Consider the following 27,488-nt stretch of genomic DNA (forward strand, 5'->3'; position numbering starts at 1 on the left):
GGGTGGTGGTGGTGGTGGTGGGGTCTATGCCTGCAGCGCCCTCCCAGATGAAACATTCTTACAAGTTAAGCATCCGCAGAGACCTGGTTCTGAACTTGTAGCAACTTTTGGTGGGCTCTACTTGTGTGCCTGTATTTAGTTAGTCAGAACCCAGCTCTGCCCACCAGTCACCACCTCGTGCCCTGTAAATTCCGGCTTTGGTGTGCAGGGTGCGTTAGAATTCCACGAGGAGAAAGCGACCACTGAAGTGCCTTCTGGACTTGCTGGAAAGAGGACCCTGGTGCCCAAGGCTGCTGCCTGGAGCTAGGTTCCAGGCTTGGCCAGTGACTGCAGATAGAGGGGACTCTTTCCTGCCATGGCCTCTGAGACACCACACTTCACCTGTGGACAGGAATTCATTCCTGTGGCAGTTTCCAGTCTCCTGACATGGAGACCACCCATCATTTCAGAGACCTGCTGCTCCTGAAGCCTGGGAGAGCTGTGAGGTTTCTCAGCCCCGCAGGCTTGCTCTATGAGGGCTGGCCCCTGCTTGGCACCAGAAGCCCTCTGAGAGCTTTGGACGTGACACTTCCAGAGCTGCAGAGCTGCTCTGTAGTGGACGGCTCCTGCTTGGCATCCCACGGCCTCAGAGAGCTTTGAGCTACAACACTTCTGAGCGTTGATTCAGCTCTCAGCCGGCATCCCGCGGCTACCAGGAGCTCAAACCTGCTGCATTTTAATCCAGGGTAGCACTTCGTTTTATCCCATTTACAGTTTATCCTGACTGATTATAAAACGTCTTCCATTTGTAATCTCTCTCTGCCTACTGCATTCTTGGAGAAGGGCTGGAAAGCCAGCTACAATGTCCTTGGGTCCTGGCTTGCCCCTCACAGTGGGCCCGGCCGTCTTGGGAAAGCTATTTTCTGTTTGAAGAGGGGCAACAGCTTTTCCCTGTGAGCCATCACGTGCTAGCCCCTGGGCTGGCACAGTGGCTCTTCGCCTTGGTTTGTGTCGGTGGCCGCAGGAGGGTGTGCCCTGGTGGGGTTGCCGGGCTCCATCTGGAGTCCCTGAGCCAAGAGGCCCAAGGGGGCCTGAGCGCCTGCCATTTCCACAGGCTCCAGGTATTGCTACTGGGTCAAGGGCTGCAGTTTGAGGACTGTGCTCTGGAGAAGTGAGTGTAAAACCAAAGTGGGCAGGGCTGAGGGAGTGGGGTGAGCAGGGCTGAGGGAGTGGGGTGGGCAGGGCTGAGGGCTTAGTCTCCAGCACAAGTTTTCAGAGGTGGGGCATTTGTGAGGTGACTGGATCCTGAGAGCACTAACCTTGAGAATAAATGGCTGCATTTGTGGGTTCACAGGGGTTGGGTTTGGAAGAAGAGGCTTTATTATAAACATTCTCTGGGGTGGGCTGTACATGGCTCAGTGATGGAGTGCTTATTCAGTATGTCCCTAGTATGCCCCATACCAGTACCACAAGAAAACAATAAAACACACATGCGTCTGCTCTACCCCAGGGCCCCTGTGCCTCCCCCTTTTGGGCCAATGGGATTTGAGCAGCTTTGTACCCACAATGCTCTCTGTTGTGGTGTTTGGCCTTATCCCACGGACCACGAACTGAACCCCTGGGAACCGTGAGCCCAGACAAACATGTCCTCCCGTAAGGTGACTTCCTTGGGTGTTGTTTTTACAGTGACAGAGGACCCTTGGAAACCGTGAGCCCAGACAAACATGTCCTCCCGTAAGGTGACTTCCTTGGGTGTTGTTTTTACAGTGACAGAGGACCCTTGGAAACCGTGAGCCCAGACAAACATGTCCTCCCGTAGGTGACTTCCTTGGGTGTTTTTTTTTACAGTGACAGAGGATGTACTAACACAGTCGTTAACTGTCCGAGTCTTGTCAGCTCAGCAACAAGCTTGTCTTGAGACGGCCCAGCTCAGAAGCCGGGAGCTACAGTGTCGGGACCTGCAATGTCTCCCTAAAGCACACGTGTTGATGGCTTCGCTCTTGCCCCTGGAGCTAGTGGGAGGTTAATGGGTAGGGCCAAGTGGAAGGGGCTTCCTCATGATGGCTGTGTCCTTGAGGGGGACACTGGCTCCATGACCCCTTATACGTCTCTCTTTATAGGCTGTCATGAGGCAGACTCCGGTCTTAGACATCACACCATGATGTTCTGCCTTGACACAGGCCCTAGCCAACCACAGACCACAGCTTACAACACCGTGGGTCAAAATAACCCTCTCCTGTGTTTGTCTTTCATCAAAATTTTTTGTTTTTTTTTCTTTCTTTCTTTCTTTCTTTCTTTCTTTCTTTTTTTTTAAGACAGGATCTCTTTGTGTAATAGCCGTGGCTATCCTGGAACTCACTATGTAGATCAGGCTGGCCTCGAACTCACGGAGATCCACCTGCCTCTGCCTCCTGAGTGCTGGGATTAAAGACACGCACCTCTTAAATAATTTAATTTGTCTCTTACTTACTATTATGAGGCTTGTGTGTGCTCACATGTGGAGGGAACCATGCAGGTGACTGGGCCTAGCTGCCTTGGGAAGCATGCAGTCATAGATTTTTCGGGTTAGAGTCCATGGCTCCCAGGGCACGATGTGTCTTCCGATTCTGAGAGACAGATGCACTGCCTCAGGCAGTGAAGCATTCAGGCCACGTTGTGCCTCTCTGTAGTCAGGGAAGCATGGAAACTTGACAGGACGATTGGTCTTAGACATTAGTCTTGTGTTCCCTGTATGACCTGTAAGCTTCACTGTATCCAGTACGACAAGTGTACTGATCCTGGCAATCGCCATTGTATTCTGTTTCTGATAAAGGTATAAAAAAATCTGATTGCTCTCAATAAAATGGTCACAGCCTCAGCCTCAGCCTCAGCTGAGCTGGGGCCCTCCGACCTGGCCTGATTTCATTTCTAGGGGCTGTATCAGGTGACCCTGGCCCAGTAAGCAAGCACAGGTGTTTACACACGTGCACCACAGCGTGCGTGTGGAGGTCAGAGGACAGCATTCAGGGGCTGGCTCTCACTTCCGTCTTGTTGAGGCAGGGCCGCTGTTGTTTCTGCCATGCTGTGTACTCCAGGATAACTGGCCCTCTAGCTTCTGGATGCTTCTTCTGTGTCCATCTCCAGTCTCAGTGTTGGAATTGCTAGTCCTGTGGAAACACACCACCACATCTGCTTTTAGCCTTGGACGTGGTTTTCAGGGATCGGTCTCAGGTCCTCAGGCCTGGGTGGTATGGCAAGCTTACCCTCCAAGCCATTGCACCCAGCTTTTCTTTTCTTTGTTTGAGACAGGGTTTCTCTGTGTAGCCCTGGCTGTCCTGGAGCTCACTCTGTATACCAGGCTGGCCTTGAACTCCCAGAGATCTGCCTGCCTCTGCTCCCAGGATACTCCCGGTGCTGAGATTAAAGGCGTGTACATGCCACACCACAGCCAGTCGGGTTTTGTTGAGACAGGGTATCGTTTTGTAGCCTCGCTTGATCTTGAATTTGTAATCCTCTCTCCTCAGCTTCCTGAGTGCTGGGGTTATACTGTACTGACTAACCTTCCTTCCTTATAAGTGGATTTTTTTTTTTTTTTTTGGTTGCCCAGGCTGGCCTTGAACTCACGGAGATCCGCCTGGCTCTGCCTCCCGAGTGCTGGGATTAAAGGCGTGCGCCACCACCGCCCAGCATAAGTGGATTTTCTTTAGTCTTGTGTCACAGTATGGAAAACTGGTTGACCAGAGAGCCAATGTTGATTGTCTCCTCACACTCCAAGCTTCAGCACACATTCCTGGCACACCCATTGCTCACGTCCCTCTCAACCTACTCGCAGTGACTTCCTGAGAGCCCCCCACCCCCTACTCACCCTTGCATCTGCCTCCCCAAACAGTAGCAGAGCCTGTCAATCACACTAAGGGTCTAGAGTGTCCCCTAGTGTCCCTGTTTAGCCAGTGAGCCCACTCTCCGAGTGCTCCCGCCTCACTGGTGTGGGCATTATGTGGACTTACCGTGTGTCTTAGTTATAGTTTCTATTACTGTGATAAACACCATGGCCAAAAGTAACTTAGGAGAAAAGGGTTTATTCGGCTCCACGACCCAGTCCATCACCAAAGGAAGTCAGGGCAGGAACTCCAGGCAGGGACCTAGAAGCAGGAACTAAAGCAGAAGCCGTGGAGGGGTGCTGCTTACAGGTTTGCTCCTCATGGTTTGTTCAGCTGCTTTCTTATGGTCCCCAGGGCCACCTGTCCAGGAGTGGTACCCGCCCACAGTGGGCTGGGCCCTCCCACATCAATTTATCAAGAAAATGCCCGACAGGCCAATCTTTTGGAAGCATTTTCTCAGTGGAGAGTCCCTCTTCCCAATGACATTAGTTTGTTAAAAGTTGTTATCAAGTTGAAACAACACCACCACCACCACCAGCGCCTGTTTCTAGCCGTGGCCCTGGGTACCTGCTCTCACTGCCTGGCGTGTTTGTCCTCTGCATGTTCTGCCCTGACTCCGCCATCATGGCAGCTCTTCATGGAGACCTCGGAACCGTTACCATCTTCTTTGTGTCCTGTTTACAGCTGCCACTGTCCCATCATAGCATTTTATCGATTGTTACCCTGTCACTGGAAGAAGGCAAACCCAAGAAGGACAAGAGCTCTGTGCCCAGAATAGGAACTTAAAGACGTCTGACCGAGTCAGAGGATGCCTCAGCAGGAAATGGACAAAGAAGAATGAGAGTAGAACGGGAGAGTGGTGACTGCTGTAATAGCTGAGTCCCCCCAGTTCCTGCGTGGGTTTAACTTCAGAGCTGGGATAGCAGCAGAGATGGCCTGCTCCAAGCCAGTGTGCTAATGGGGGTGGGGGGGGTGGGGGAGGGGTGGGGGTCACATCCTGGTGACAGGTCAGTATGTCGGGTCTCCAGGGGTGCTATCATGGGTTAGATTTGGGTGCCCAAATTCAGAGAAATACCAAGGACAAGAGGTCATGTCCCCCAAAGGGATTCCAGAAGGATCTGAACCTGCCACCGCCTCTGGGATCTGAACTCTCAGAGGCAGGAGAACATATCCCACCATCTCATCTTGAGATAGCCTCACCTCTGCCTAAGGCAGTCTATAGGGGACATTCCTGGGGATAGTGCTCAGTTCCCTGTGAAGGGCTGGGTCTGCTCCAAGTCCAGGAGCATAGTGGGTGGGCTGGACCAGGGTTTCAAGAACCCTTGGGACCCTGCACCTGTAGTGCCCTGTCCTCCTGGTACCCCTAGATCACAAGTGAGTGCTAATCTCCTGTGAAATTGGCTAGCTCAGCCTGGCCCTAAGAAAGTCAGGGAGTGTGTGTAAGGGTCTAGACAGCAATGCTGGGACTCTAGAGTTGTAGGGGCTGCTAGGGCAGGAGAGTGGCCCTGACTGGGCATTCTGGAATTCCTTGGCCTCTGAACTAGGTGAGGCAAACTCAGAAAGCCCGCCCCGTTCATGAGGCCCCACCCACTATGGGTTCAGCCCCATCCCCAGCAGACATCCTTCCTGCACTCTACAAGTGTCCCGCTCTCTACTTTGAAGGCGACTCCTCCTCCACCCCGAGGTCCAGCCCCTACCTCTGATTTCAGCCCGCACCAACCAGAGGAGCCCCAGGCCTCCAGTAAGCCCCACCCTGAAGGCCCCACCGTTTCCCAGTCTTGCTTTGCCCTTGGCCGAGTCCCCACTGAGGAGTCCGCTGTCCCAGACATGGCTCGCGCTGCCGGACCCGAGCGGCGGCTGCTGGCCATCTACACTGGCGGCACCATCGGCATGAGGAGCGAGGGCGGTGGTGAGTCAGCGTACCCACGCCCTAGGCAGAATGGCCTCAGGGCTTGGCCACCGGGAGCTCTAGGGCTCGCTCTTGCGAGGGGGGAGGGGGAGTCGCTTCCTCCGGTGTCTGGGAGTCTGAAGCCCGGGCCCTGGAAAGGGTAAGGGGCATGGTAACTCTTCCTGACCTGAAGTGTCCTGAAGCCACAAGGACACAAGGACAGAAGAGGGAGCTGGGAAGATTGCTCTGTTCTGTGCCCAGGGCACTGGGAAGGATGCTGGAACATTCCACACCCTCTAGCCCGTGAAAAAACGCCCTTAGGGTGTGTTTGCTTCCTTGGGGAGGGACACAGGCAGAGGTGCTTGCCTGCTCTCTTCCTGCGGAGAAAGAATCCTTAGTTTTCCCAAGGTAAGGGCCAAGCTGGACTGTCCTCAAGGAGCTTGGGCACTAGGGTGAAGGTCATCCAGGCTGTTGGAAGACTGTCCTCTGACACATCCTGCTGTCTCTGGTTGGGACACCCTGGTGAATGCCCTTGAGGACACCCCACTAGCAGGTGGGACCGTGGCCCGTTTGCTTGGCCTTCGCTGGAGTGATGGACAAATTAATAACCCCATTAAGGAGCTGAATCCTGGAGGGCCAGTTACTGCCGGTGGGTCCCAGGGTACAGCGTATGCTGTTGGGTTGGGTTGGGGGCTGCCCTGTGAGGGCTCCTTGGAGAACACTGAAAGGGGTAGCTGCTGGACCCAGGACAAAGTGTGGCCAGACCGAGAGCAGCAGCGTGAGGGGAATGAGGGACCCATGCTCTGCGGCCTTGTCCCACCTCTGGTCGCTTCCCCTCTAGGCGTGGCATACGGGCAGTTTCGGTCCTGTTGAACTCAGCTGGAATGCCCAAGCTAAGGGACAAGTGAACTCTGACCACAGTCCCACCTGTGGTGACATTGTGCCCCACACCCCCCTGGGTGTTCTCCTGTATGGTCATCGTGTGCTGTTCCTCTAAAGAAGAGGCAAGGGCATGATGGGTCAGGAAAGTGAAGGATGCTGATGGCCCAAACCTTGGGGCAGTGGGGTGTGGGTTTTCAGATGTGTAAAGATGTTCTAGACCCTCAGGAGCCTGCTCCCTGCTCGGGGGTCTGCAAGGCCTGGGAAGAGATGGAGACAGGCAGGCATCTACCCTGTGCTAGAAGACCCTTCCTCGGGGTGGCAGACACCCCACCCAAGGAGCTCAGAGCGGCCAGCAGTCTTCAGACCCCTGGCAGAGGTGTAGACAGCTCCCAGGACGGCATCTTCCGCCTCGAAGCTGAGGGCTCTGCTCCCCAGACCAGCTGCTTCTAGAAAAGCCAGCCCAGGCCTTCATGGGACCCCACAGCCTGCAGCCACTGACCTTTCCCTCATCAGAACAATTTTAGGGAGCCCCGGGCTTAGTCCCCCGAGGACAAGGGAGAACTGGAAAAGAGGATCTGGCCTTTGATGACCCCCTAACAGGATCTGCTCACATGAGTGAGTCGGCAGTGCTGGGACTTGGAGCCTTGGGTGAAGCCGCCTGTTCCCCAGATACACGGATGTGAATTGGCGCCTCGATTTTCTGTAAAGGGAAAAGGTTTTCAGGAGTGGAGCAGAACCCAAGACATGGCAAGTCGGGGATACACCTAAGCTTGAAACCTGAGACTCCGGCATGCCCCCGCCCTCTGTGTGCCCTGCTGTGGGGGTTGCTGAACTGTGGGCTGCAGGCCCTGCCTGCCTTGGATGGCCCCATGGCATGAATGATTAACCAGCTTGGCCCTGCTTATGTGGGTCCTGGCCCCTGGTGAGTGGGAGTGGTGGTGTCCGCCACAGAGAAGCTGTTTAGATTGTCGCTGTTGAAACAGCTCGTGTGCCTGCTGGTAAACAGTGCCCAACACGGAGTGACGAGACCCGCCAGGGTGGAGAGGGCAGAGGTGACGGCGTGGCTCACCTCTTCACCACCCCTTTCAGGGTTCTGTGAAATGTCACAAGTCAGAAAACAACATGTGTCCAATGACCCCAAGCCTAGAGCCAGGTGTGCATCGGTGACACCTGGGCACCCAAGGACATCCTGTGTTCGCTAGGGTGCCTCTTGCCTGCGGCCCTTGGGAGCCATTCCTGGCAACCACCACAGGGGGGCTGAGCTTCTGCACGGAGTAGCCAAGGTTGCCCCTGCCTGATGACCACAGTTGGCCCCAGCATAGAGTCTTGTCAGTTGGGATGATGCCCAGCGTGGCAGCTGCGCAGGCCAGGAGGTGGTCCCAGGTAGGGTGGGACTCAGCATCCCGGGGTTGTATGCTTTGGGGGTGCCCTCCGTGGGGAAAGAAGGCAGCTTACAAAATCAGAATCGGGAGTGAAAGCCAGTATTAGAACACTGAAGGGGATCACATCAAAGTCTAATTTAGAACAATGTTATGGAACCCAGAAATGGGCTCATTGGGAAGCTCCTGTCTCCTGTCCTCCTTGGCTGCTTCCGTCACACACACACACACACACACACACACACACACACACACACACACACACACACATACATCCCTTGTCACATGATAACAATTTGTGGTTTCTCTCCAGAAAAAAAAGCATAGGAGAATATAGCTTTCTCTTGGCTAGTTTTGATGCTTCCCAGGTACCACCCTTCAAGGCGGGGCTCTAAGGATCCGTACACCCTCAGTACGGTGTGCCAAGTGTCCCCAGGAGCCATTGCCCATGGTCAGAGGCAACATGGACAGAAGAACTTTGCCTTGCAGAGGTGTCCATCAACCCCTAACCTAAATGCACCCCCATCTCACCTTCCCTGACGGTGGACTGCCAGGTTTCTATGGATACTCCGGTGCGGTCTGCTGTCAGGGAACTCAAGTGGAGAGTGGAGGTCTTGGCGTCCCGAGGCTGCCAACCAACCAGCGTTGAAAGCCTCAGGGTCCGTCCCTCCTTCTGGAGGCAAAGTTTAAAGTCTCAAGGCCTTGACAGAGAAGGCTTCCTGCCCTCCACCTTCTGGTGGCTGCCAGGGTCCGTGGTCTGCGACCACATTCCTCCCGTCTGTAACGAGACAGCACCGCCATTCTGTCTGTTGTTGGGTGAGCTCCGTGTGTGCTACTCCCCTGCCTACCGGTCCTTACGGGGACACGCAGGTGGCCTCCCTGGCATCGTCTCCCTCACAGGATATCTGACACAAATACCTCCAAAAACCTTGTCACAACAGACAAATGGCACAGATTTCTGGACTAGGAAGCTGGGGGGCTTGGGGGGCTCCTGAATGTGGAGGCAGGCTGATGTGCTGGTCACACCCGCCTGGGGTGGCTTTGGAGGCCCACGGGGCTGACCAAACATGCAGGGTTCATCTGTTTTCTGTCCATGAAACATTTCCGCAGGTGACTGCCCCAGCAGCAAACGACAGCAACAGCAAACCAGTTTTAGGGACTCTGTGCCAGGCCAGGGGGTGTGTCGGAGATAAGGGGATGCCTGTCGAACCTGGGGGCATGCAGTGGTGGGGAACAGCTTTGTCAGCTCCAAAGTCTGCGGGGCTCCTGACCTGCACCTGGGAGGCATGGAAGCGCATCTGATTTGTGTTTTACTTGTGCCCGTGTTCTCAAGAACGAGGTCTAGCGGGCAGCAGTGAAGGGCTGGCAGGCAGCAGCTGGAGCTGCAGGCTAGCTGGACGGGGGGAAGGGAGTGACGTTACTATGGGAGGAGGGGCTGGCTGGAGTGCTGAAGTAGCTCTGTCCTTATACTTACCCCAAGAACGAGGATGTAGCCAAGAGTACTTGGGGAAGGTAGGCCCCTGGTCAGGTGGTAGCCTGGATGCTTACCGTGGCTGGTGCCATCAGGCTGATGTAGGTATCAAACCTGGCTGGAGTCTGGTACTCTACTGAGGCCAGTAGGTCTGCAAGCTGCTTAAGGGGGTGCTTCAGGGCCGAGGCCTCACCCTGGTGCTCCTCGGCATTAGCTGCACGTTCTGGGGGTGAGTTACTGGCAGCTTGATTCAGGTGTGGTGTGGTGTGGGGAAGGAAAGCCTGCTCCCCGCTGACCCTGACCAGAGATAGGGGATCCTCCCCAGGGTCCTCAGAAGTGTCATGTCCTTACATAGCACTTGTGAGTATGGGGCCTCATGGCAGAGGGGCTCTGCAGATGTGATCAGAGAAGAGGCCAAGGGGGCCTGGCTTTGGAGATGGGGCATAGGGTAATAGTTGGGAGTCAGCCCGGTGGACAAAGGTCCCTGGGCCTGCCGCGTGTGAGACTGGTTCCCGTAGTCAGGGCTTGGCTGCAGAACCTCTGGCAGCAGGCACAGCATGCCCATCCGATGCAGCGGGCACAGCATGCCCATCCGATGCAGCGGGCACAGCATGCCCATCCGATGCTGGGAAATGATGAGCAGGCTGTTGAAGAACCAGGGTCTTGGCAGCAGTGATGCAGCATTAGGAAAGGGTCTAGGCAGCAGAGGCCGTGGCTGTGACCAGGTGACACCCAGGACTGACGCACCACTGCCTCCTCCTCCTGAGGTCTCGTGTGCTTCTCTGGGGGACCTTTTTGTCTTCCCTGCTGTGCCCAAGGACTGGGCATGAGGGGAGACTTTCACACAGGGATTGGTAGAGCGACTGCCTGAAGAGGTTAGCCAATCTGCCCAAGGTCACAGAGCTGCGGAGGTCAGCATGGCAGCTGGGGCTTCGCTCTTGTTTCCTGGGACTTGTTTTCTGCCAGACAGTCGTGCCCTTTAGGGTGTCCTAGGAGCAGGGTTCACAGTGTTCCCTGACATCCGGGTTTCCAAGACTACTAATGCTGCAGGCTGGGTTGGACACTTGTGTGTTTGGCTTTTCTGTTTAGGGGACAGGGACAGGGGGCCTGAGCTGGACTGTGGAGGAGTTGTACACAGTCCATAACCTGTGGGAGCATCTGAGCTGGTCAGGGAGCTTATGGGAAGGGTATTATGGCCTGAGATGGCTTCCTAGAGGGGTTGTCTCAAGCTGGGCCTTGAAGAGCTGGGGGGGGGGGTGCCAACAATGCATATAGGCAGGCGGGGGTAGAATTGTGAGTGTACATGGCAGTCATTGAGTCAAATCCTGGAGAGGACCTGGCCCCATGGACCTCTCTTGGTGCGGTGTACAGACATATTTGGGACAAGCAGAGGCAGGACAGGGTAGAGTGGTGCTTAGTGCTTCTGGGACTATCTGGGTTTGAGACTAGAACTCAATCAGGAGTCAGCTCCAGAGGACGATGCCGAAGCTTCCAGATGAAACTGCTACCCTAAGTTCCCAGGGGTCTTAGTGGCAGTGTGGCTCAGCCCTCCTAGTCTGTGATGTCTGTGAGAGTCCGGTCCAGCCCGGCTGACGCCTGGCCCCTGCCAGGGCCTGACACCCCGGAGGAAGGGAAGGGTGTTGGCTGTGGGAGTTTGCCGTGGTCCCCGTCTGAGCCCACACTCCACTTGGACTCTGCCCGCAGTGCTGCTACCCGGGAGAGGCCTGGCCGCTGTCCTGAGGACGCTTCCCATGTTCCACGATGAAGGGTACGCCCAGGCCCACCACCTGCCCGAGGGGACGCTGGTGCTGCCGTGAGTACACATTCTTTGGGGTTCTGAGGCAGGGATGGTGTGCAGCTGTCCTGGGGTTGAGAGGGTGGGCAGGTCCTGCCAGAGCCAGGGGGCTCGGCCTCTGGTGTCCTGGGGCCTCCACGTGAGCCATCTGCATGAGGCATTTCTGACACTTCTTGAGTCGCTGGACTTTAGCATTGCCCTTCACCTTGAAGTGGCGGTGGACATGTACACTGCAGTGGGCCTGGGACTCAGCTCACTGTTTACCTTGCCACCGCTCCTCCCCACTAAGCTGAGCCCGCAGGGGCAGGAGTAGAGGAAGCTCTAACAGGCGTGGTGAGGATACCCCTGTCTAGGAACCAAAGCTATCAAAAGAGCCTGGGCTGACCCAGGTGGCCTCTCCCTCTTCAGCGTGGCTGTCCCGTGTATCCTCACTGCCCCCAGCTACCTTATGCCCTTCGTGTCCGAGTGAGGTAGATCTCTGCTCTACATGAGCTGGTCTGAACCGGTGTAAGAAATGACACTGTTCATAGCCAGCCTGTCTGCCTCGTGGAGATGCATGCAGTCGCTGTCCCTGGCAACTCCAGGTGGAAGGGCAGCTGGGCTTGTACACAGGATGTGAGACTTGCCTATGAGGTAGAGCCCATCCACACTTATCACAAAGCCCCTTCAACATGCGGGGGGAGGAGTCCTTGCCAGGCACAGCCCCAACCACACCCCAATGCCATGCCCCCTACTCCATAACCCCGCCCATATCCCCAGTGTCCCCCCCTACTCCATAGCCCCGCCCATGCTTTAGCCCCATCCAGGATGCCATAGCCCTGCCCATATCCCAGTGCCCCCTACTCCATAGCCCCGCCCACACCCTAGCTGGAGAGGGCAGTGGAGGTGGGACTTGGGATCAGGAGAAAGGCAGACTGGGAGACAGGTTCTGCCTCCTGCAGCCCGGCCAGTCCTGACCAGAGGATCCTCTACACGGTGCTGGAGTGCCAGCCACTCTTCGACTCCAGTGACATGACCATCACTGAGTGGGTTCAGATTGCCCAAACCATAGAGGTAGAGGGTGGGAGTGTGGGCAGGGCAGAGTGTGGGACTGTGGCAGGGCTGTGTGCCACGGGTGGGGCTGTGGAGTGTGGGTGGGGCCAGAAGGCTGGATTGGACTGGAAGGTGGGACTGTGGCCCATGGGCAGGGGGAGGTTACGGTGTAGGAGGGGCTGGAGCACAGGAGGAACTGGGGTGTGGGAAGGGTAAGGTGTGGAGGGGCCTGAATGTGGGTGGGACTGGAGGGCAGGGCAGGCTCCCTGCAGAAGCCCTGGGCAAGTGAGTAGCTATGGGCTTGTGGTAGAGTCTGTCTGTCACCTGAGACCTGACAGTAGCCTGCAGGGCAGCCTCAGGAAAGTGCTGGGACCTGGGCCACACACTGCGCAGTCCGAGGCCCCTTCTGTAATACAAGCAGAGGCTGGTTGCTCATGCTATTGACCGTTTCCAGTTAGTATTGAGGTAGGACATGTGGGGGCTGCCTGGTTTTGTGGGCCCGACCCACCCCTAAATTCCAACCTTGGAGTCGCCTCTCAGTGGACTTAGCATCAGAACCTCCATCGCAGTGTCTGGTACTGGTAGTTTAGCATCAAGGGCAGCTGCTTTACCCCGGAGCTGCCCCTCTGTGGCTTTCCTCTTCTCCCACGGTCCCAGACCTAGCTCCCAGGCACAGGCCCAGCCACAGCTGTCCTGACTAACTCCCTTGAGAAGCCCCTGCCACTCTGAACAGGGCTATCTGGGCCCCACATTCTCCGACCAGCCCCAGTCACATACTTGCTGACTGCAGCCCCTGCTAACAGCCGTGAGCTGTTTCAGGAACCAGGCCGTTAGTGGGCTCTCCCAGACTAGGTTGTGGTGGCCTGGGGAAGTCTTCCTCACTTGTGACTGACAGGGTCTCCAGGCTAGGTCCAGATGGTGCTCCTTTGTCATGAAGCAGGGTAGGTCACATCTTCCTGGCACTAACTCAACTGCCTGGAGCTCTTCGTAGCTGGGAAGCTAAGCAGCCGTACCTCATATGGCCAGCAGAGGGCACACTGCTCCACGAGACTTCCTAGTTCCTCTGTTTCGTCTTTCAGTGAGTCAAGAGGTTCTGGCAGGAGCTAGCATGCCACCAGGAAGTAATGGGTAGAGGTGTCCAGCATGCCAGTTTGCTCCTGGGAGGCACCAGCTGGAAGTCTGTAGAGCTGTTCCCAGCAGTGATCAGAGTCCCTGAGACCCACATGCCCTCATTCTTTAAAGCAAGCTACAGGGGACTCCAGGCAGAGTCTAGCCTTCCAGAGAGGGCCTACAGGGGGAGATGAAATAGTACCACATCAAGCCCTCTACCAGCATCCCAGGCCTTTCCTCTTTCTCATGGCCTGTGAGGAGATACCTGCCCACAGCCGTGTTCCCGGGAGAAGGCCTGTGGTGGGGAGACCTGGCCCGCCCTGAGCTCATCCTTCCCAGCAGAGACACTACACACAGTACCAGGGCTTTGTGGTCATCCACGGCACGGACACCATGGCCTTCGCCGCCTCGGTGCTTTCTTTCATGCTGGAAAACCTGCAGAAACCTGTCGTCCTGACTGGCGCCCAGGTAACGTGTCCCACGGTTCTCAGTCCTCGGAGAACTCCAGAGGCCGCAGAGCCAGACCTTGGCCAGCCCCAGGCTTCTTGCTCGGGACACCTGTTTCCAGGCCTGTGCCTGCTCTGTGCTGCCAACTAGGGTGTCTGGACACTTTAGGTGGTGGCCCTGCCTAGCCATTTCACCCCTGCTGATCTCCTACCAACCCCTGTGACTGGGGACCCACGGGTTCCTGGAGGGCTTGTCCATTGAGGCCTTAAGAGTGCCCAGAGCCTCGCTTGCCCCTAACAGCTCTGCCATGCGGGGCTTTCTTCCCTCCCTCTTCTCTTATCGGGTTTCATGTCTGCTACCCACCCCCACCACCTAATAGTCGGCATGGTGGACGCACATAGAGCAGTGCGTGGGGGAGACCCCCTCACCCCCTCTTGTTCCTCTTCTCTCTGGTGCTGTCCCTGGCAACCCTCACATGTGACATCCCATCCTCTCGCCCTAACCTGGTGCACCTTCCCCCAAACCAAGGTCAGTGGAATGCTGTGGAAAATGGCTCTGTTTGAGTAAAGGCTGACTTGGGCTTCGGTTGCTTACGGGTGACCATTAGAGCAATCCTACCCAGGCCCTTCAGACTCCCTCGTGGGGCAGAGACCAAGGCCTGTGTACAAGAATCCAGCGTTGGGGTCCCTTTGAGCACAATCTGGGGGGAGCTCCACCAGGCAGGAGTGGTGGCCCGGCTGTCCCCATGGGGAGACTTCTTGCTGGAGTGCCAGGTGCTGTCTGTCGGGAGTGGTGGCTCCATTGCCCTGCCTCAGTCTCTCCCATTTCCCAGAAAGTCACAGTACAATCGCCCTACCCTGAGAAGGTCCGTGACAGAGCATCCCTGACCTTCATTATTCCCAGGGGGACACTGAGGCCCAGTGTTCATAGGTTCTCCCATACTTGTGCACCCTCCAGAGGCTCTGCCCTGACAACTGACTGACCATTCTTCGGCCAGAGTCTCTTGAAGATCTTGGCCTCTGCATATCCCACAGCAGTCCCGCCCACTGTGTCCTCGTGGGCACTGCTCAGCCACACAGGCACTGTCTGTGGTATACTTAGGCAGTGGAGGAACAAGCCACGGCATGCCTCAGGAAGGACTTGCCATCGCGGCCCACCCAGCTGCCGCCTTGGGCCCCCTGCCGGGCTCACAGCTCTGGGGGTAGTGAGGGAGTTGCATTTGAGACATCTGGACTGGGGGCCAGAACTGGACCTGGGTGCCTGCTGGTCACTTCATTTCTGTGGAAGCCAGATGGAGAGGTCAAGGTGCCCAGGACGGTTTGACGCTGTCAGAGGAATGCCAGTGGTTACCAGCCTTGGGAGTCGGCGAACTCTCCCCAGACCCCACTCCCCAGCCCATGCCTGCCTCAACTCCTCTCCCTGCCTGGGCCTCAGGGGTTTGCCTAGAGTGGGGGAGCTGGGTGTGTCCTGGCTTCTCAGGTCTCAGCCACCTCTCCGGCCTCTCCCCAGGTACCTATCCATGCACTGTGGAACGATGGCCGTGAGAACCTGCTGGGGGCCCTGCTCATGGCTGGCCAATACATCATTCCTGAGGTATCTGGCCTGGCTACATGAGTGGCCTGGGTGGAGGGTGGGATGGTGAATGCCAGAAAGCTTGTGGTTATGGCACATGTTGGGACCCATAGGCCAGAGGTTGGAACAGTCTTTAAAACATTTGTCCCTCACCTGTAGTTGATAAAACCAAGGAAAGAAAGCTCTCCCTGACTGACCTTTTTTTTTTTGTGGTTTTTCGAGACAGGGTTTCTCTGTAGCTTTGGAGTCTGTCCTAGACTAGCTCTGTAGACCAGGCTGGCCTCGAACTTACAGAGATCCACCTGCCTCTGCCTCCCGAGTACTGGGATTAAAGGTGTGCACCACCACCGCCTGGCCAACTGACATTCTTGTCAGCGGCCAGGTCCCCCCCCCCCCCCCCCCCCCCCCCCGCCCTGAGACAGGGTTTCTCTGTGTAACGGTTCTGGTTGTCCTGGAACCTACTTTGTAGACCAGGCTGGCCTTGAACTCACTGAGATCCGCCTGCCTCTGCCTCCCGAGTGCTGGGATTAAAGGTGTGGGCCACCACCACCCAGCCAGCAGCCAGGTTTTATGTTGTAGATATTCTACACTTGTGTTACACACACGTGTCACACGTGTAAGTCCATGGAAACGGGCTGTGCCCACCTTAGGCTATGGAGTCTGTTGTGTCCCTCCTCAGGGGCTCCCTGTCTCACCTGGTGGAACAGGAAGAAAGACAGGCCTGTCTCTCACAGGCCAGGCCGCGAGTCACTTTGTCTTTAGCAGTCTCTGGAGTGGTGGTGTTAGGGTTAGGCGTTATGAAAGAGCAACAGGCAGGTCCAAGATGGCCCCCAACCTCCTTCACCCCAGGGGAGTCTCTGGAGACACTGGCTCCTTGTCCATGTCGTCTGAGGTCACCAGCACCTGTGGAAAAGCCCTGGCTGGACAACCAGGGCCTCCTGCAGCCATCTGTCCACTCAGTGCCAGGCTCTGAGGACCCCAGAGGACTGGGGCCTTCACTGGGTAGTATTGGCAAGAAGGGCCCTGCCTACTGGTTACTTTCAAGGTTTGGTGTGTTCATGGTGGGGTTGGGGAGAGCTGGAGGACGTCAGGGGACCTGCTCTGAGTTGCTGTCTTGCCCTCCACAGGTCTGCCTATTCTTCCAGAATCAGCTCTTTCGGGGCAATCGGACCACCAAGGTGGACGCTCGGAGGTTTGCAGCCTTCTGCTCTCCCAACCTCCCGCCTCTGGCCACTGTGGGTGCAGATGTCACAAGTAAGAGGGTCTGAAAGCAGGGTCTGCTGGCTGAGAGTGAGGGGAGGGGGGCCCTGAGGTCTTGTGTGGAGGTGAGAAACCTCTGTGGTGAACATGGCTCAGAGCTGGGGGGTCTGGCTCTTGTGGGTGCTGTCCCACCACATGACCCCCAGCTGAGAAGCTCCTCTCTGTGACGAACGGCCTGTGGTTCTGCTGCACACACTGGTCCTTCTCAGAACCTAGCTTTTTGTGGTATAACATAGCTCTTAGGAGTCAGTCCCAGAAGGTCCCAGTCCTGGAGCTCCCATGGGGCTTTCCTTTAAGTGTGGGTGGCCTCTGATGCCATTTAGGCCTTGACTCTAGTGGCCCCCCAGCTTTTCCATGTTGGATATATGTGCTAAGGGTCGCTATCTCTCTGAAATCAGGTCAGCTGCCTCCTGGTCCTTCGGGCCTGTCCTATCCGGGTGTAGAGGCGGCTTGAACAGCCATCTGATCCTGGGGCAGGTGCACCAATGCCCACTGGTGCCTGGTTCTTGAGCTCCCGGACCTACCTAGTAACTGAGATGCAGGCCTAGGTTCTGGTCCCTGACCTACTGTCTGTGGGGTTCTAGCCCAAGACCTGTCTTGAGGAGGCTTTGGGAGGGCCAAGCTTCCATCTGGGAGTCTTGCACCTAGTAGGGATGGGCTCCATGGGCCAAGCTTCCATCTGGGAGTCTTGCACCTAGTAGGGCTGGGCTCCATGGGCCAAGCTTCCATCTGGGAGTCTTGCACTTAGTAGGGCTGGGCTCCATGGGCCAAGCTTCCCTCTGGGAGTCTTGCACTTAGTAGGGCTGGGCTCCATGGGCACAGTCAGGTGGGGCTGCTAGTCTAGAGCCAAAGCAGCTCTTCTCGTCTGCCAGGATGATTGGCAGTGCCCCAGCTCTCTAGGAGGGCGGAGGTAGCTCTCACCCACACTGTGCTTCTGCCTGGGCATAGCAGGTCCTGTGGGTGGGACACAGCGCTGCTGGGACCTGCAGGTTCTTGGTCTTCTTCCTGTGTATTAGAAGCTGTCCCAGGTTCAGGAGGAGTAGAACCTGGAGAGGGCAGGGCTACTTCCTAAAAGCCTCCTCTTTCCTCTCTCAGACAGAACTCCAGGGGCTCAGCTCATCTGGGTTCCCACCTGCATGCTTTTTCCTGCCATTCACCCAGAATCTTCTAGGCAGTGAACAACCCCAAGCCTGCGCCCCAGGGACTCTGGGGTGGCAGAGGTGCACTTGTCATCTGGGGTCTGGACCTGTTGAAGCCTTTGGAAGAGCCTGCATGAGATGTGCTTGTGGTGGTCTGGCTGTTAGCCCATGCTGGGTGGTGGCCCTAGTGGCCGGGGAGGAGGAGCCGTGAATATGGGCCCTGCCCTAAAGCTCTCCAAGCCTGAGTCACTCCTTACCTGGGCTTGGGGTTGGAGCGTCTCCTGTGGGCAGAGAGGCCTTCACCCTGAATCTAAAAACCTCCGCCGTGCTGGGACACTGGGATGCAAGCCCAGCCCAGTAATAGCTTCCCTAGCCCATAGCTGAGGCTCGCCCCCAGTGCCAGCCCAGTATCCTGATGTACCCTCCTGCGTGTGTGGGTGTGTGGGAACCCGCACCTCGCCTTCTTGCTGTTGAGGCTGCCCAGCCGGTTCTGACATCTCATGTTGAGAAATCTGGGGTTCTGCTCAGGGCGTGGCTGAGGAGGGCTGCTGGGGATCCTGCCAGCTATCCCCAGGACAGAGCCCTGACGATCTATGTGATGTGGGCCTCCCGCAGGCTGCTGCTGACTCTTCATTTACCCTCCAAGACATGAGGGGAGCAGGGGACCATCCCTGGTGATAGACAAGATACTGTAGCTGCCCAGTCTGCTCTGCACTGGCAAAGGGGCATGGCGCCCTGGGGACGGCGCCCTGGGGACCGCGCACTGGGGACCGCGTACTGGGGACGGCGAGGTCTTGCTGGCCTTGCTCATTCCTATGTATCTATGTCATCCCCCCCTGCCCCTCGTCCTTACTCCCAGCTCCTTCCTTCAGCTCTGCCTCTGCTGGGAAACCCTCCCAGCCCACCAGAGCAGAGGAGCTGAGGGAGGGGTCACTCCTGCTGATCCTGTTGCCCACTAGCTTGGGGTCTTACGCCATGCCTTTGACACACAGACAGGTGGACCTCAGTGCCCTCCCTGTACATGGGAGCCCCCTGCCTCCCAGAAGCAGCTGGGCCACCTTGGACCCTCAGGCTAAGGGCAGACTTGACTACCAGGTTAGGTCTGTCAGCCTGGAACATAGCAGGGGCTATTAAAGGGCTGAGGTGGCAGCCAGGTTGAGTCACTGTTGCCTTTATGTCCCCAGAGTCCCTGTGGGAAGGACTTAGGGATTCTAAGGGGAGACTTCCTGGCTCATAAGGAGGGTGGCTGTCCATAGGGTGGTCCTTTGTCTCCGTGCAACCCTCCTCTGTAGCCATAACTCTTCTGGTGGCAATTACCCCTTACCCCCTGCCTTATCTGTCGGCGCAGCTGAGGTGCACGGCCCTAAATTACAGGACATCTCACGCTCCCATTGTGTCAGCTGATAGATGCTGTAGCTGGAAGGGTGGGCAGTTCGCTGCTTGAGGACCCTGCTCCGTCTCCTGCCTCTCCTTCCCTCCCCCCCTCCCACCCCACCCTTCAGTGTGTGTCCGGAATGTATCCAGTTGATCATCACATGTGACTGCCCTGGCAGGCACAGCGGCCAGACCTCCTGAGTTGATGACCCCCAAGCCCCGCAGAGAGTCAGGAGGGCAGCATGTGGGCGGGCTTGGAGGAGGTTTCTGGATCTATGATCTGGTCCTGGCTCTGTGCCTGGCTTCTGTGCATAGCTTCTCAGTGCCATTGCCCTCTCCAGGACTCAGTTTTCCTGAGCTGAATTAGAGGATTCCTGGTGCCATTTAGTACAGGGAAGTCACCAACATCCCATCTCTGTGTGCCCAGGATTCATGAGGTGTAAGGGATAGCTTGCCATGCCTGTTCCTGCCCACGGCTAGTGCCTGGGTGTTGACCTCACAGTGGCCTTTGACCCTGTGGACAAGGTACTCACTCTAGAAGGTCCCCTGTATGGCTCTGTTCAAGGGATGATGACCACCAAATTCCTACCACTCTCTTCATTCCCCTGGCCTGGGATTCTGCCATTACCCAGGGTTTGAGAGGGATGATGGGCACCGTTAGGCCCCCAGGATTTGGGGGTGAATTAGGGGGAGACTTTCTTTGAAGGTGTATGTTGAGAAGATCAATTAATTTACTCGGTAGGCAGTGGACACAGGAGGTCCCCAGTATCCAGCAAGAGGGTAACAGCTAGGCCGTCTGTCAGGGGCTGCGGCCTGGACTTCCTCTGGGACCAGCAGACTGCTGCTCCAGCCTTAGCACATGCCTGTCCCTTTGGAGTGCCTGCTCTTACCACATACACCCTTCTCCAGCACAGTCTGGCTTGCCTGTGAGTTTTCCTTCTCCCTCACCTGTTAGCCGTGATCCCCAACCCTCATGACTCCGGCTGATCTTTCTCCTGACACCTCCTCCCAGGCCGTGGATGCTGCGGAGCCTGGCATTGGCCAGAGGGAGACCAGGGATGGAAGGATTTGATTCCTGGAGGAAGAGTGGGCAGAGGGTGGGCTGGAAGACTGGAGGCAGGCTGGGGCTGCAGCCGCCTGTGACCTGCAGTTTTGACACTTGCTCTCTGTCCTCAGTCAACCGCGAATTGGTACGGAAGGCCAGCCGGAAGGACCATCTGGTGGTGCACAGCAGTATGGAGCGTGACGTTGGCCTCCTGCGCCTTTACCCTGGGATTCCCGCCTCCCTGGTAGGGAAACCGTAGAACCCGCTGCCCTCCAGTGCCCTCCATGGCTCCCATGCTCCCATGCCTCCTGGGGCTCCCTGGTGTTATAGACTCACTCCCTCTGTCCCAGGCCTTTCTCAGGCCAAGGTCTGCAAACCATGACAGCCTACCCATTTGGGCACCTTTCTGTCTCAGCCGGGCTCGGCTCTTCCCAGGCTGAAGTCTAGCTTGCTTGAAGGTGCAGGGTGAGCACCTGAGCCGAATGTGGGCTTGTTTGTGTGGACCCTCGAGGATGCTTGTGAACATCTGTGGGAGTGGCCTCAGGACCCTGCTTTCTACTGTTCCTGTTTTCTTTTTGGATGGAGTCTTAGCATGTAGCCCAGGCTGGCCCGCTGTGCTCCTCCCGCCTCACCCCCTGCTGGATCTGCGCCTCTTCTTGTCATGTTGCTGGCCCTCCCTTGCTTCCTAGCATCAGCTTCTCGGCTGTTCCTGTGGTGACTTGTGCCTCCCTTACCTGTTATACAAGATGCTGGGTGGACACAAAACTGTCCTCTGTCCTTTGAATGGAGTTGTCCAGCCTGGGGGAGTCTGGGCAGGGCCCTGTCTGAGGACCTCCAACTGTCAGGAGCCCTGCCCCTCCAGGCTAACACTGGAGGGGTAGGAGAATATCAAGGCTCAGCTCTCCCGATAGGCAAAGAGAGCCAGACTACCCTTAGAGGGCAGTCGGACATGTGGGAAGCCAGGACAAGCCCTGCTGCTCTTGCCGTCTAGAGCTCCCCCAACCTGTGTCCTACCTACACAGGTCCGGACCTTCCTGCAGCCCCCACTGAAAGGTGTGGTCATGGAGACCTTCGGCTCTGGGAATGGGCCCACCAAGCCAGACCTACTGCAGGAGCTGCGGGTGGCATCTGAACAAGGCCTGATCATTGTCAACTGTACTCATTGCCTTCAGGGGGCTGTGACTTCGGACTATGCATCTGGCGTGGTAGGGGAAGAGAATGGGTCTGGGGAAAGGTAGTGTGATGGTACGTGCATCTGGATTCTGCCCTTCCTTAGCCAGGGGAGGTCCCTGAACCAGCCTCCTTTTCTGGCCTGCTTGTCCCTCCCACAGGCCATGGCAGGAGCTGGCATTGTCTCAGGCTTCGACATGACGTCAGAAGCTGCCCTGGCCAAACTGTCCTACGTGCTAGGCCAGCCAGGGTTAAGCTTGGATGACCGGAAGAAGGTGTGTACACCCTTGGGACTATTACAGGGTCTTAGAGCACTTCTGTGTGCACATGCATGCCTGCTGACTCCCGAGGGCTCCTGGGAAGGCCAGAAGGAGTATGTGCATCTATGTTTTGGAAGTGGAAGGGGAATTCCCTGTGGGAAGACAGGGCCAGTGCTGAGCCAGTTCATCCAGGCTACACCCTATCTTTCTCTGGGGAGCCTTGGGTTTTGAGTACCAGTTCAGCACTGTGACCCCGCCCCTCGCCACTGCTCCTGACACCCTGTCCTGCTTCCTCTTTCCCAGGGGACACTCAGACTCACAGGGCTCCAGACCCACAGGCTGCCAGACCCTGGTTGAGGCCTTAGAAAACCCTGAACTTGTAGGGAGGGAGGGCAGCATTAGCTTTCTTTGGGGATTGGTGGGGTCACACTGAGCCCTTGTATGGGTGGGACACTGAAGTGGTGTGTCAGCCCTGTGGCAGGCCCATCTCCCTGCCCTGGGATCCAGGTTCTCTCAGCTGGTCAGGACTCCCTGGTCCAGTGCTGGCTAAGCCCACCAGTGTCATGTCCTGTTCTAGCTGCTGGCCAAGAATCTTCGTGGGGAGATGACGCTGCCCATAACGGATGAGCACCAGTCCTTACTGCAAGATGGCATGTTGGGCTGCAGGGTATCATGGCTTCTCAGTCTGAATGGCAGCCAGGTACTGGCTGTAGTGTGTGGGAGTGGCAGAACCTGAACACCCTCATGGAATGGCGGGACCCACCATCTCCTGCCACTGTCGCTCTGGCACAGGAGAAGGACCAGGAGGAAGGTGTGGGGTGGATGGTGAGGAGGGATCGTTGGTAGAGTTGGGGAAGGGACCTGTCTGTTGTGTGGAGATAAAAGAACTGGAGGGACCAGCAGGGCCATGTCAGTCCTGGCTGGACTGGGGTGAGCCTAAGCAAGGTGGGGATGCTGTCTGTCCTGGGTGTTGAATAGTCAGGGGTGACTGGGGTCTCTTCAAGACTTTGAGCTGGGGGTTCTAGGCCCCACACCTGCACCTTGGAATGTGGTCTAGTCTCCCTTCCTCCTGCCCCCAGTACTTGATTGTTTAGACCCTGGAGGGGGTGGGGCAGCTGAGGACCAGGAGCCCAGCACGTGGCCCCAGCAGAGCTGCCTTATGAGGCAGCTGGTTAATTGCTCCGTGCTGGCTGTGGGCGGTGACCTGTCATTAGGGTGGCTCTGTGAGGTGCCTAATCCCTCTAGGGCCCAGCTGACCAGAAGTTGATCACAAGGCTGTGATTAACCCAGCCATGGACGCTGGACAAAGTGGCACTTCGAAGGCCTTCTGGGGCCTTGGAGAGCCCCTGGGCAACTGGGTGCTAGGGCGGTAGCCCCTCCAGGAATGTTACACCTGTGTAGTCAAGCCCTTTGGGGGGGTGTGGGAGAGGGGGGCCGCTCCATTTCCCATGCTCCCTCAGGAACGACTTGACTATCATCCTGTCAGCAGTGGAGGCAGAAAATGAAGCAGATTTGGGGAGCCAGCAGCAGGTCTCATAGACAGGAGATGGAGGGAACCAGGTGGTAGCCTGGTGACCTGGTCATTGTTTCCAGGGCATGGACACAGGTGGGCTTGTGGGTGGGCATGAGGCCCCCTCCAGTGGGGCAGTTTTCTGGCGCTTTCCTCATGTAGTGAGACCACCTGCCCCACTGTGTGGGGAAATGGGGTTCACACAGTCAGGGGACTGCTTGGTGCTGTCTGTCAATACTCAGGGCCTCGAAGCATGGCAGCGGCCCATGTTGCCATTGCCTTCCCATTAGGAGGCTGATACCATGCAGGAGGTCCTGATGTCCAGCCTGGCCCTGGCTGCAGCTCACGCTGGTGACCTAGACACTCTGCAGGCCTTTGTGGAGCAGGTGAGTCCCCACTGAGGGGCAAAACCAGCAGGTGGGACATTGCTCACGTGGGCAGAACGCTCTCCCCAGGGCCTCGCCGACTCTCCTAAGCCACACTGGGCAGTGGGCTCACACACCAGCCCGAGGGCCTCGCTGGAAGCGGGTGGGGTGGGTCTATAAACCCCACTTTCATCCTTCCCAGTCCTCTGTGTGGCCCACCTGACCGTGCCTAGCCCTTTTTTTGAGGTTGTATGCCCTTGTGTCCCCCTAGGGCAGAGACCTCAACCTGAAGGACTGTAGTGGTCAGACCCCACTGCACGTGGCTGCACGGAGGGGCCATGCCTCGGTGGTCACTATGCTGCTGCAGAAGGGTGTGGATGTGAATGCCCACAATGAAGATGGCCATAGCCCACTCCTGCTGGCCGTGAGGGGCAGGTACTGAGGGCCTGGGCACTGCGGGCAGTATGTGGGCAGGGTAGTTGGAGAGAGGATACTTGTTTGGTGTGAGCAAAGATCAGCTGGGGCATGAACAGGGCCAGTGAGGGAGGCCTATTTCTGTGGAGCAATCTGGAAGGACTTCATGGAGGAGATGGCCTCAAGATGCTAGCAGCGTCTTGGAAAGAATACCACTGACAAAGTATGAGGAGCTCCTGGTGACCCCCACTCATCCATGTGTACCAAGATCTGGCAGAGAAAGAGCTAGCAAGGGGCTGTGACAGGCACAGGTGTCCTGTGGGGAAGGTCCCTGACTGGCTCTCATGCCGTATGGAAGGATGATCCTGCGTGATTGGGAATGCGGCCCACTCACCCATCCTCTCCAGTTGGTTCTGCCTGACAGTCTCAGGCAGGACAAGCCCTGCCCTGGAAATGCTGAGAGAGTGGGTGTTTACGCATTACCCAACAGCCTGCGAGGGAAAAGGGGATGGGGCCCTGTGGGTGCCCTCACGCCTGCTAGCTTCTCCAGTCTCGTGCAGGACGGCTAAGCCACACTGTGTGACCCGACTGGTGTCCCTATCTAGAGCCGAGAGCAGCGCCAGGTGCAGAGGGCATGCATGGAGTGCCGGGTGCCTCCTCCCGGGACCTCTACTGCCAGTACATGTGGAGGCAGCTTGGCGTGCCGTGGCAGTGGGACAGACCTGCCTGGCAGAGTCGTCTCCCCCAGATCAGCTTCTCCTGGGTTTCCCGAAACACACAGCCTGCAGACCCTGGGATGCTAGGGGAGCGAGGGGTGTCTGAGCTGCTCAGGGATATCAGATGGCAGTGTGCTGTCCTGGTCCCTCCCTGGTGAGACCCCTGGGTGGGGTGTGAGGCTGAGCCTTTTTTTTTTTTTTCAGAACAGGTCTGGCAGGCTCTGTACCTCAGCCCTTCTGAATCCCCTGTCCCAGCAGGCAGCACCCCCTCCAGGTCTGGCTCAGCTTGATTGACTCAGGAAATGGCTCAGGGCCCACTAGACCCCACTCTTCATGTTTGTGTGCCATAACTCATTCCCACCCTATATCCAAGGGCGGAGTTGGGGCACAACTGACTTGGTTGCCTCAGAGCCTATCCTGGGCCTAAGCAGAGAGGTCACTTCAGGTGTGTGACCCAGTGGGGGCTGACTGGCTGAGGGTAGGAGACTGTCTTCTGGGGTGCTGTTTCCAGCTGGGCAGGGAGACCGCCTGGGGTGTGCAGTTTGCCTAAGAGCTGTTGAGTCAGTCGACTAGCACCTTGTGACTTGGACAGCCTCTGACCCTGGATATCCTGTGAAGGTGCCTTGGGTGAACGGAGGCCACGGACCTTGAGATGGCACCCTAGTATGGGCAAAGAACCAAGGGATAGTCCTTGTCTGGAATTAGGCTATGGGTATCTGGATGGGCATTTTTGATCCTGCCCTCCACCCCCATGAAGCCAGCAGGTCTAGGCCACACTTACAATCAGCACTTTTTCATGGCAGGCATCAGGGCATCATTGGGCTGCTGCGGGCCGCTGGGGCTTGCCTATCTCCCCAGGAGCTGGAGGACGTTGGAACAGAGCTGTGCAGGTGATGGCCTAAGCACCCCTATCTGTGGGTGATGGTCTCAGGTCCAGGAAGGCAATGGGGGCTGCTGGGAGGGTCAGGTCAGGCAGGTGAGGCTGCGGAGGGAGAGCCCACACCAGGTGGCCTGGCTAACAGAAGTACCCGCTTCAAACCCAGTTACAGGAGTACCCCACAGAACAATCAGCAAGGCTGTGTGTGTGTTGTGGCCTTGGTTGGCATGAGGCAAAGAGAAGAGCAGATCTGGGCTGTGGCAATGGGTGGTAGTGGGGATTGGGGGCTCTCAGTGGTGTGTCTGTCTGCCCAGGGTAATTGTCGTGAGACTTCAGACTGATTTGTCAGGACATCCTCAGTGTACCAGCCCCAGTCTCAGGCCCCTACACTGGTCTGCAGCATCCTAGGAGGAAAGTGATGTTCACTGCCCCCTCCCCAACGATGGAGGGATAAGGGTGGCTCACAGAGGCAATGGGGTGAGGAAGGAGGCCCAGGAGGATGGAAGCTGGCCTTGGTTGGCTTTGAAGGGTCGCCTGGGGTAGCTTGGTTCAGGACTGCACCCAGGCAGACCTATTGGCTCCAGTGAAAGATGGGGAAACTGAGGCAGCACACAGACAGCTGGGTCTAGAGCCAGCCATCCCGGAGGGCTCCTGCTTTACTGGGGCTGCGCTAACCTGAGCTGCTGGCTGGTCTAACCTGAGCTGCTGGCTGGGCTGTGGTGTGGGGAACCAGTGTAGATGGGAGGGCGGGGGGTGCTTCCAGTATGATCCACCTCAGAAATTATACAGTGCCACCCGGGAACTGTGGCTTCCTGAGCAGGAAGGAGTCGTAGGGACACTTGGGTCTCTTCTGTCCCCAGCTTACCCAGGGTGGGGAATGGAAACACAGAGCATGGGAGAGTGAAACATTGCCTAAGGACAAGGCTGTCCACCCCAACCTTCCTCTACAGGGAGAGAGACCCCCAGAGTTTCCTCCCAGCCAGAATGCTCCTACAGCCTCCTGGGGCTCAGGGCTACCTTGGACCCCTGCACCTCCCGGGTTCCCTTCTGTAACTACTGGCTGTCGGTATTTCCTTCTGTCTTCAGACAGGCCAGACACATCACAAAGTCTGTGTTGTGAAATGTGAAACTGGCAGGGGGTGGGTGTGTTTGCTCACAGATGCACAGTGTGTGTGTGTGTGTGTGTGTATGTGTGTGCGTGCGCTTGTGCCCTTGACCTGAGTCACAGTCACACCCCATGGGTGAAACCAGACTCCAGGCCGCCTGCAGCTGGGACTCCTGCCCCAGGGCTGGGTGCTGCTGGATCAGCTGTTTAGGGCAGTCTTTGTAAGAGTACCCAGGGCACTGGGAGGGGCACACACAGAAGGTAGGCAGCTGAGGGGCCCAGCAGGTTCTGACAGCTTCCCTCTGCCTCCCTGCCCCCCTCAGGCTGGCATCCAGGGCGGACAGCGAAGGCCTGAGGGCATGGTGGCAGGCTGGGGCTGACCTAGAACAGCTGGACTATGATGGACATTGTGCTCTGCAAGTAGTGAGTGGCTACTTCTTGTACCCTATTCTGGAGGCCTCCTAAAGGTCCTCAGATCCTGGACCAGGAGCTCTCTATCCCTCCTAGGGACATATTTTCTTCAGAATCAACCCAACCCATGGGGTGTGTCCTATCAGTCCCCAGGGTGGGGGTGGGGCATCAGTCCTGGTGGGTGGGGCTTTGGGGCTTCTGGGTGCTGGAGTCCAGTTAGTCCCCACAGATCCCTCTCTCCCACAGGCTGAAGCAGCTGGGAATGCGGATGTGGTGGCCCTGCTACAGAGCTTTAAGGACAGGGTCAGCGCTCAGCCCTAGATCCACTAAGTCCTGGGCTGGGCCGCCGTCCCCTCAGTGAGCTCCCATTGATCTGCAGCTGGATCTTGGCCCCTGGCATCCCAGAGCCGGTTCTGCAGACAGCCTG

General features: G+C 57.1%; 1 protein-coding gene across 1 annotated transcript; it reads left to right on the forward strand.

Moving 5' to 3' along the window:
- The first annotated feature begins 5,666 nt into the window (after nt 1-5,666).
- Aspg (asparaginase) lies at nt 5,667-27,488 on the forward strand. The gene is made up of 15 exons (XM_059279916.1): nt 5,667-5,748; nt 11,164-11,272; nt 12,196-12,307; nt 13,739-13,864; nt 15,353-15,436; nt 16,543-16,669; nt 20,365-20,477; nt 21,256-21,438; nt 21,565-21,678; nt 22,241-22,363; nt 23,464-23,559; nt 23,810-23,973; nt 25,472-25,558; nt 26,974-27,073; nt 27,308-27,488. The coding sequence occupies exons 1-15, from the start codon at nt 5,667-5,669 to the stop codon at nt 27,380-27,382; spliced, it is 1,695 nt and encodes a 564-aa protein (XP_059135899.1). The 3' UTR covers nt 27,383-27,488.

This window comes from Peromyscus eremicus, chromosome 14 (genome assembly GCF_949786415.1).
Source record: "Peromyscus eremicus chromosome 14, PerEre_H2_v1, whole genome shotgun sequence".
Taxonomy (NCBI): Eukaryota; Metazoa; Chordata; class Mammalia; order Rodentia; family Cricetidae; genus Peromyscus; species Peromyscus eremicus.